Source organism: Mus caroli, chromosome 7 (assembly GCF_900094665.2).
Source record: "Mus caroli chromosome 7, CAROLI_EIJ_v1.1, whole genome shotgun sequence".
NCBI lineage: Eukaryota > Metazoa > Chordata > Mammalia > Rodentia > Muridae > Mus > Mus caroli.
The window spans coordinates 130,154,587-130,164,527 of NC_034576.1; the positions used below are offsets into that span (position 1 = coordinate 130,154,587).

Genomic DNA, 9,941 nt, shown 5'->3' on the forward strand with positions numbered 1-9,941 from the left:
CTCCCCACATGGATCATGTGCTTACTTCTTAGTCTACTTCCAGGCCAGAAGTGGAGGACTCCGTCAACTGTTCTCTCTCCTCCTGTGGCTGACTCACACTTCAAGGTCAAGGGAAACTTCTGCCAGTACAAAAGTCTGAGAGGGATGAGACAATCCGGGAGTTTACATATCTCCATCCGGGCAAAAATTGAGGAACCAGAAAAATATGTCATCAAGTCATTTCAAGTAGAGCAACCCTTCCCTGGAAGAGTGTAGGCTGCCTCGGTCCCCACTCTATCCATTTCATTTCAGTTTGCCCCCACCTCCTCTGAGTCACACTGACAACTTCCCTCCTGGTCTCTGGCCTCCTGACCACCTTTCTTCTCATTTGCTTCTTCTGTGGTGACTTGGCAGCTGTCTCCAAGTTGCTCAGAGCCTGCTTCTGTTCTCCAGTCATGAGCTGTACCTGGATAGCCTTTCTTCTGCTGTTGGGTGAGCCTGGGCCCCGGAGAAGAGGGGCTGGGGACTTGTTCCTAGTAAGTCAGGCCCGTGAGATGGAGGCTGTGGTTGAGAGATCAGGACCTTGGTAAGGAGAGTGACTTGGCGTTACGGGGGAACTGAGACATAAGGGCTTTGGATCTGGAGTTTGGAGAATGAGAGAATATCAAAGAGGCCATTTGGGGGGAGAACCCAAGAGATCCTGAGAGTGAGGCGAGTTGGCCTTGACAACCCACAGATTTCTGAAGTAGGCAGAGCACATACACTGCATGGTGATCTCAGAATTCCCCTATGGTTTCCATGTTTCCTGGGTTCTCCTTCATCAAAGCCCCATGGATAGAGATGGGGAAAATGTGTGTCTTCAAACTCTTTTGCTCAATCTGTGGAGACAGAACTGAAATTTAACAGTGGAAAGTAATTCATGAACTAGGGGAAGGAGAGACGAGAGATGAGTCTGGAGTCCAGGACCAGGGCCTCTGTGGGTATTGAGTGTGGAAGGGAGACAAGGGAGTCAGGATCTTGGGAGATGCAGCTGAGGAGGGCAGGAAGGTGGCCAAGAGGGAGGGGACCTCCTCTGAAGCCTCTCATGCTTCCTCAGGGTTTGTTTCTTGTCTTGGCTTCAACTTGGACGCAGAAAAGCCGACACATTTTCACATGGACGGTGCTGAGTTCGGACACAGTGTGCTCCAGTATGATAGCTCCTGGTGAGGACTTGGTGGTAGCTGTACAGAGTCCCGTCCCTCCCCAGCCCTACACTCCAGTGGTATCACCTGCGTACTTTCTCTTTATGGAATGTGGCAATTTTATTTGTGTTATGAATGCTTTCCTGAAAACAGGCCTTTAGGATAACTTCAGATAGCATTTACCAAGTGCCTGTTAAATGCTGGGCGCTTCTCCAACCTGCAAACCACAGGGTGTTCCTTCAGACGTCACTGTACACTTACAAGGAATTGTCTGTCCGTCTAACACATGTCTATGAAATACCTAGATGCCAGAAATGGAGGACTTCGATTAGGAGAGAATAAAGCACAAAACAAAATACTACCTACCTGGTATTTAAATTGAACCCCCATTCTCCAGCGGTTGTCAGCTCTCTGTCTTGGCTCCTAACTGCAGTGCTCTCTCTCTGTCTCCCCACAGGGTGGTGGTTGGAGCGCCAAAGGAAATAAAAGCCACTAACCAAAGAGGTGGCCTCTACAAATGTGGCTATCACACAGGCAACTGTGAGCCCATCTCCCTCCAGGGTGAGTCACGGCCCTGCCTCAGGCCTGATGCTGAGTTCCTAGGCTATGCGGCCTGTGGAGAGCCCAGGAGTCCCACTTGGCAGCTGCAGCTATGTTCATAAACTCAACCTCAGACAAGCTCCTGGGCCTGCCCATTGTACCCCCATTATGCTGCAGCCCCATTATAATCTGGATGTTTGCTTTACCCAAGGGACCTCACTGTTAGCCAGGTGGGGGGTGAGACCCACTCATCTCTTATATAACGTCTTCTGTCCTCAAGGGTGACTATGCACATGTCTATCTCCACAGTGCCCCCAGAGGCTGTGAACATGTCCCTGGGCCTGTCCCTCGCTGCTGCCACCAACCCTTCCCGGCTGTTGGTGAGAGCTCTTGGTCTTACAAGAAGGTCTTGAGGGCAGGAATAGGGACGTGGGGCTGCTGGGCTGGGGGTTTTATGGAGGTGAGAGGTGCAGGGGCTGAAGAGTAGACCAACAGAACAAGCTCCATTCATCATTCCTCTCTATCCCAAGGCTTGTGGTCCTACTGTGCACCACACATGCAGAGAGAATACATACTTGACAGGGCTCTGCTTTCTACTGAGTTCACCATTCCAGCAGAAACAGAACTTCCCAACTGCACAGCAAGGTAAGCAAGCCACCAGCTCCTTTGGGGAATCCACACCTGTGCATCTTGGCTTTGGTGGGTCAGACTCTTTTCCAAAAGGGAGGAAGGAAGAGAAAATCTGGAAAATACATTGCCAGACGGCACAGCTGGAGAGATCCTGCTGGCCCTGATACCTAGTCTGTTATTGTCTTTGAATTTTGGGTTTTGCATCTGTCAAATGTGACTAGTAATGGGTGGAACTTTGCAAGCAACACAAGGTGACCCATTTGGTACAGTGCCTGGCCTGACATCATGGTGCTGATGATATAAGCTGCTATTATTCTTAGAACGAAAGTGAAGGGATTATTTTCCAGTAACTGGTTAGTGAACCATCTGGGACTTGCTGATGAAGGTGCTGAGTTGGATGCACATAGTTCTGCGTGTGTGTGTGTGTGTGTGTGTGTGTGTGTGTGTGTGTGCATGTTTACTAGGTCAAGACATGGGGCTTGGCTTCTCTGGTGCTGATGGAGATGGAGGATGAGGTGAAGGAGTGTGGGCTTTTCCAACCGCAGATAAGGCTGGTTTCTGCTTTCATGCTCACTCTGAGGCCCTTAGAGAAATGGAAGGGCATCTCTTACACAAATCCCCTGGATTTAGACTCTACGGACAGAAATGTCAGAACACTTGTCTGTTTTTTGAGAGACACAGAAAGGGAAGTCTGGGAGGAGTGGTAGGCGCGTTCACAGAGGTCACAGACTTGGTTAGTGGGCCTTATCTTCTTGGGTGCTTCCACTATCACTCTGTGGGGAGACAAAGAATGCTGCGTTAAGAACCACAGTCCCACTGCTAACCTAGAGGGTAGAGCCCATTTCCTTGCACTGGAAAATTTCATCTGAATAACAATTTTAATATTGCCCTGGAGGGGAACCTGCATTGAAACTGAGAACAAGACAGAGCTAGTGTGTGGCTCTTACCAGGAATGATATTGAAAATACCTAACAAAAGTCCAGTGCAGCACTAAACAGTAAGGACAGGGACTGGCCACAGACTATGGCCCTTCCCGAACTGTTGTAGGGAGAGACTGTTGCTGGCCTCTGAGGAGAAACTGAACAGTCTATGTGGAAGGAGAAGGCTCTCAGTTTCTTGCTACTGGGACAGGAGATGTTTGCATTTTTTTATCTATTGGGCTGGCTTGGGGTAGGTCGTTCACAGTTATAGTCTCTTTGTGAGACTCAAAGGCCTTGTCCGCATTAGGGACTGAAGGAAGGTTCTGGACACGGACAGGACTCACAAGTGGAACTGGGCTGTGATTGTCAGACTGAGGTGGGTGGAGGGTATTGGGAAAGTGAGTTCAGGAAAAGCCAGGAGATCTTGTGAGTGTCCCTTGGAGAATCAGGGCAACATCCTTCCCTAGAGTGTCCAAGGCAAGACCAAGACATCGTGTTCCTGATTGATGGCTCGGGTAGCATCAGTTCCACAGATTTTGGAAAAATGCTGGACTTTGTTAAAGCTGTGATGAGCCAGCTTCAGAGACCTAGCACACGGGTGAGTCCCTGAGGAAATGTGGACCCAGAGCCTGCTGGGAAGGCACACAGGGCCTGCGGGGAAGGCTCTCTGGGTATGTTTGAGGAGTCCTGGGGAATCTTAGCCTTCACTCCCCTGTGCTTTTCGCAGTTCTCCCTGATGCAGTTCTCTCATTACTTCCGAGTACATTTTACTTTCAACGACTTCATCTCCATGTCAAGCCCTTTAAGTCTGTTGGATTCTGTAAGACAGCTAGGAGGGTACACATACACAGCCTCGGCTATCAAGCACGTCATGTGAGTCGAGACCTCCTTCCCGTGCATCCTTTTCCAGAGTATCCAGGGGTCCCTTTGGGCCTCATTTGCCTTTCCAAGAAAGAAATGGGAAGAACCTGAAATGTAGCCTGTTGATGCCCTTGTCAGTTGGGGATTTCTGAGTGGGAGTGGGGCCTCCTACAAGAAAGGCTATATCCCCATTTTTACAGTCAGCAGAAGTCAGTGTAGTTTTATCTACAGACCTCCGGACTCTCTTCTTTCTTGATAGAACAGAACTGTTCACCACCCAAAGTGGAGCTCGGCAAGATGCCACCAAGGTCCTCATTGTCATCACTGATGGGAAAAAAGAAAGGGACAAGTTGAATTATGATAGTGTCATCCCCATGGCAGAGGCTGCAGGCATCATTCGTTATGCAATTGGGGTAGGACACAAAGATGGTTTCCCACCACTTCCTCCTGTAACTTCCTCTTGAAGCAACTTCCGCTAAAGGTAGAAAGCACTTTTCTCATCTCCTGCTGCCTTAGATATATGGAACCAGGGGAAGGCTCCTTCAGCCTGGGAACCTGTGACCCAATTGCTTCAACTCCCTAATGTCATTTGAACCTTATTTAGAAAGAATCTCCAAGGCTGACTGAGAGTTTTTGGTGGGTGACAGTGCAGGTAATGCCTTAGCCATGTTTGCCTCATTGTAGTAAAAGCATCCAACATAAACAATTAAGGGAGAGATGTCTTTTATTTTATTTTTCATTCCTTGAGAGTTTCATACAGGTATGCAACGAGATGTGATCACATACCCCCTCTGTCTCCTATTTTTCTCCCCTTGACTATCCCTGGTGTCCCCCGACCCCTCACTTTCCTAACTTTGTGTGTTTTAAAAAACAACCTACCAAGTCCAATCACTGCTGCTCTATGTTCATGGCTGTGGCTCTGTCAGCTGCCAGAGCACTGGAAACCTTACTAGTAACCATAGTCTCAAAGGAGGATGACTCAACCCTGCCAGTTATGAAGTACAAATAACTCCAAGGGATGGGGCTTGGATGTCATCTCTCCCATCTGGGTGGGACTTTAGGGGCTGGCCTGATCTTATGTGGGTCTTGTGATGGTAATCACAGCTGGTATAAGGTTCATAAATGCAACAGTCAGCTCATGTCCAGAAGACAGTATGCCACAGCACTTCCCCTTACCCTCCAGCCCTTACGCTCTTTCTCTTCTGGGATAGAATCATTTATTTTTACTCACAGTGTTGGAGGGTCTCATTCCATGATGGAGGAGAAGGATGGGTGGGGCCCATGGTGGTGGTCGGATGATGTCATAGCAATTCACATGCGGAAGACCAGAAAGGAGGCCAGAGAGAGGGGGTGGTTGTAGGGTTACATTCACAAGGTCATCCCCTACTTCAGCCAGCCAAGCTCCACCACACCAGTTGCTTAAAACATGGACCCACAGGGGAGTTCTCAGACTCGAGCAGTAACATGACATACAGGCCTAGGAGAATTTCCATTCTCACTGGGTTGGTTTTCGCTGGGGACAGGTAGGAAAGGCCTTTTACAACACACATTCCAAGCAAGAATTAAAGGCCATTGCATCGATGCCTTCCCATGAATACGTATTCAGCGTGGAGAACTTTGATGCTTTGAAGGATATTGAGAATCAGCTGAAGGAGAAGATCTTTGCCATTGAGGGTAAGTCAGCAATGAAGCTCCCTGCCTCAGGAATCCTCAGAAATCTTCAGGAATTCTCCTCAGGCGTAGGACTTCCCTTTTGGAACCTAGACCCTCATGAGCTAGGCACTGTTCCTTGTTGTGGGTCTCCGATCTTAGATTCTCCCAAGAAGCCTCCCTGGACCTGGGAAATGTCTTTCTTCCTGAAAGCCACACACCTTACCTTCCCCAGGTACAGAGACACCAAGCAGCAGTTCTTTTGAATTGGAGATGTCCCAGGAGGGCTTCAGTGCTGTGTTTACACCTGTGAGTTGGTCCCCGTCAAGGCTAGTGATGTAGGCTGGTGGACAGGGGGGCACTGGGGAGGCAAGTGCTAGCTAGCTAAGTGCGTGGAACCAGGGAGGTCAGGTTGGCATCCTGCTCAGCCCTGGGATCCTTCCCTCCAGGATGGACCAGTTCTGGGGGCTGTGGGAAGCTTCAGCTGGTCTGGAGGTGCCTTCTTGTACCCCTCAAATATGAGACCCACCTTCATCAACATGTCTCAGGAGAACGAGGACATGAGGGACGCTTACATGGGTAAGAGGCGGCTGTGAGAGGGGAAGGGGCAGGACGAGCTGCCTGGAGACAGGAGATGTCTTGGTACTGAGGTCTGGACCCCTCAGGTTACTCCACTGAACTGGCCTTTTGGAAGGGGGTCCACAGCCTGATCCTGGGGGCCCCTCGCCACCAGCACACGGGGAAGGTTGTCATCTTTACCCAGGAATCCAGGCACTGGAGGCCCAAGTCTGAAGTCAGAGGGACACAGGTTGGTATGGAAGAAGCCAGAGCAGAGTGTGAGACTGGGCAGTGTGGCCAGGGTGGAGAAGGGGATGGCAGGGTTTGGGGCCTATGGAGGAGGTTGTGATGCTGGGAGAGAGGCAGGACCTGCCCAGAGGGGGCATCTTTAGATGATTTCAGGCTTGTGCCTCCCCTCCCCCAGATCGGCTCCTACTTTGGAGCATCTCTCTGCTCTGTGGACATGGATAGAGATGGCAGCACTGACCTGGTCCTGATCGGAGCCCCCCATTACTATGAGCACACCCGAGGGGGGCAGGTGTCAGTGTGCCCCATGCCCGGTGTGGTAAGTGGTTAAGGGGCCTGGCTAATGGCATCTGGGTATGGGTGGAGGTCTGCCCAGGTTGGGTCTGACACTGCCTTTACTGTGCAGAGGAGCAGGTGGCATTGTGGGGCCACCCTCCATGGGGAGCAGGGCCATCCTTGGGGCCGCTTTGGAGCGGCTCTGACAGTGCTAGGGGACGTGAATGGGGACAGTCTGGCGGATGTGGCTATTGGTGCACCCGGAGAGGAGGAGAACAGAGGTGCTGTCTACATATTTCATGGAGCCTCGAGACAGGACATCGCTCCCTCACCCAGCCAGGTAAGGCCCAGTCACTATCTCACAAGTCTACAGTAGCTTCCTCTTTGTTTCTCATTTCTTTCACAACAATTCTCTTCTGTGACTTTGTTTATTTCTTGGCTTAGCACTGAGCATTTTGCAGAAGGTAAAACACACATGATGGAGACACGAGATGACTAACTTCTGCATGCTAGGCTTTGACTTGAGACTCAATACTTGAGTAGTTTCCAAACTGTACCTGTAGTAACCCATGCTAGGTACCTGAGTTAGGTAGGGAACCTCTTTCATAGATGTGGCTTGGTAAGTATGAGGTTCAGTGTAAACTAGGGGGATTCTCGTCTCTTGGCTCAGCATCCTGCATCCTAGTCGCTTCTTCCTGCTCACCAGCTTTCTCGCTATGCTAATTTTCTTGTCTCTTCATCTCCTTAAATACTCTTCAATTTCACTCTATTCCTGCAATCGATGATCCTTCCAGCTACCTGGGCAGGAGCCCTCCACACAGTGGAGCAGTGCTCCCTTAGAAGGAACGGCTGCTTTCCTGGGTAAATGTCAAAGCAGTCAAATCGCAGGCATCTCAGCTGACCTTTCTTCAGAGACTTTCAACAAAGGCCAGCAAACACACCAAAGGCCGAGTGCTTAGCATCATCCCCTGTGAGGTGCCGACACATCACCACAGTGAGGTGTAACCTCGCCCTCATCAGCACAGCTGGGATCAGGAGGGTCACCAGTCACCAGGACAAGCTGCAGGCTCAGACACTGCTAGTGAGAGTGGGAAATGATGTGGCTATTTTGAAACAATGTGCTAATTTCTCAGAAGATTATTTATAGAGCTGCCATATGATCAGACAATTCTAGCACAAGAGAACTGAAAACATGTCCTCATACAAACTACATAGAACACCTTTTGAAGCATTATTCATGATTAATAGATGAAATGTAGAAGCAACCCGTATGCCCATCTACCTATAAGCAGATAAACTAAACATTTCTCCATGAAATGGCATGTTACTTCACCATGAACAGGCTGTGTGGATGAGTCTCAAAATCCTATTCTAAAAGAAGCCAGTTACAAGGGATCAGATGTTGCATGGCTACATTTGTGTGAAGTGTCTCTAATAGGTAAATCTGTAGACTGCAGGTTGATGACTGGTTGTGCAAGCTTGGGCACAAGGGGAAACGACAGTATGGGGTGACTTCTAACAGCTGTCAGATCTCTTTTTGAGGTGACAAAGTATTCTAAAATTGATCCCGGAAATGTTTTCACAGCTCTGAACACTAAAAAGCCACAGAGCTGTGAGGTGAATTGTTGTTCAGTGTGTGAATATTTAAAATGGTTGCTTCATCTTCCAGAAAAGGACAGAGAAGAGCCCTGTAATTCTGCTAGGACTGTGTGACACTCTTGCTAATGGAGATTGAATTCAGGAGTACTAAGAGATTAGTAAAACCTCTGTGTTTTATAAAATGAATTATTTTTAATATAAATGTACGCAGTGTATTAATCTGGAAGCTGTATTTCTCTCCCTTAAGCTAAGTCCTCAGTAGCCACACAGAGAAACCAAGATTTATTTCAAGCAGCATCTCAATAGCTGAGCATTAAATAATCTCCCTTAACCTCTAAGCCCGTCTGATTACCTCATAGCTATGATCCAATGTATTGGCTTCTTACTATGGGCCTGGCTCTTGGGGCTTCAGGTGTGTTTCCACAGTCTCTCTCTGGACCCTTTCTTCATGGCTCCGATTCCTCCATCCTCCTGGCTGATCTGAATCTCCCTCTCTCCCTTTCTCTTTCCCCTGGCTGGCAGTCATCCCACCCTATTCTCTCCTCTGCCCAGCCATTGGGTGATCAGCATTTATTGACAAGGCAGGGAATAAATGGTAAGAACTGTTTACAGACAGAAGGGTTCTTGGTATGTGCATGACAGTGTTGTGTCCAGATTGAAACAAGATCTGAGGGCAGAGAACTCAGCATTTGACTACTACAAGGGAAAACTTTACACAGTGTACAAAACCATTATGGCTACATTGTGCCCCACCCCCCACCCCCGCCATGTCCCATCTCCTTTTCTTCCTCTTTCTAGTTGCTGTTCTGTGAACAGCTCTACTCTCCCACACCTTCTCAGTCATAGTGACCTAAGACCATGAGCCAAGTCAATCCTTCCTCCTTTAGTTGTTTAGTCAGGGACTTAGTCACAGTGGCAAGAAAAAGGGACCAGGACACACATGTCTCTGTGCTTGTCTGTAAACTGGTGATCATGGTAGAATGAACTAGGCACACCTAGCTGCTATTGCGAGGACTGAGCATATGTGTTCCTAAGTAGCGCTCAGACTAGCACCTGGTACATTATGTTGTTACGGTAAGCCGTGCTTGTTATAATTGTTAACATAGTTTAACTATGGAAGATCTAAAGCAGATGTGTGCCTCAGGGAGAATAACTGAAGGTGCATCCAGTTCACACCACTCTGTACTTTCTCTTTGCCAACATGTCTTACAGGTTTACAGCCAATTATAGATGTCACTGGGGTGCCACCCACAGTGATTCTGGATTCACTGATCCACTCTGATTCTGGATTCACTGATCCACTGTGATTCTGGATTCACTGACCCACAGTGATTCTGGATTCACTGATCCACTGTGATTCTGGATTCACTGACCCACCGTGATTCTGGATTCACTGACCCACCCACAGTGATTCTGGATTCAATGACCCACAGTGATTCTGGATTCACTGACCCACTGTGATTCTAGATTCACTGACCCACAGTGATTCTGGATTCACTGA

At 48.8% G+C, this 9,941-nt stretch overlaps 1 protein-coding gene across 2 annotated transcripts in view; it reads left to right on the plus strand.

Moving 5' to 3' along the window:
• The first annotated feature begins 370 nt into the window (after positions 1 to 370).
• Positions 371 to 9,941, plus strand: part of LOC110298506 (integrin alpha-X) — a 22,030-nt gene continuing 12,459 nt past the window's right edge. Inside the window, exons 1-14 of one of the 2 annotated variants that reach the window (XM_029479765.1) lie at positions 371 to 471; positions 1,076 to 1,181; positions 1,618 to 1,721; positions 2,010 to 2,080; positions 2,231 to 2,345; positions 3,718 to 3,848; positions 3,978 to 4,123; positions 4,371 to 4,524; positions 5,635 to 5,785; positions 5,997 to 6,070; positions 6,211 to 6,340; positions 6,427 to 6,569; positions 6,744 to 6,884; positions 6,972 to 7,181. In XM_029479765.1, coding sequence (XP_029335625.1) covers positions 435 to 471; positions 1,076 to 1,181; positions 1,618 to 1,721; positions 2,010 to 2,080; positions 2,231 to 2,345; positions 3,718 to 3,848; positions 3,978 to 4,123; positions 4,371 to 4,524; positions 5,635 to 5,785; positions 5,997 to 6,070; positions 6,211 to 6,340; positions 6,427 to 6,569; positions 6,744 to 6,884; positions 6,972 to 7,181 — 1,713 coding nt within the window. In that variant the 5' untranslated portion in view covers positions 371 to 434. Of the gene's footprint in view, positions 472 to 1,075; positions 1,182 to 1,617; positions 1,722 to 2,009; positions 2,081 to 2,230; positions 2,346 to 3,717; positions 3,849 to 3,977; positions 4,124 to 4,370; positions 4,525 to 5,634; positions 5,786 to 5,996; positions 6,071 to 6,210; positions 6,341 to 6,426; positions 6,570 to 6,743; positions 6,885 to 6,971; positions 7,182 to 9,941 lie in introns of those variants that run through there. The other variant, XM_029479764.1, reaches the window with a different exon arrangement.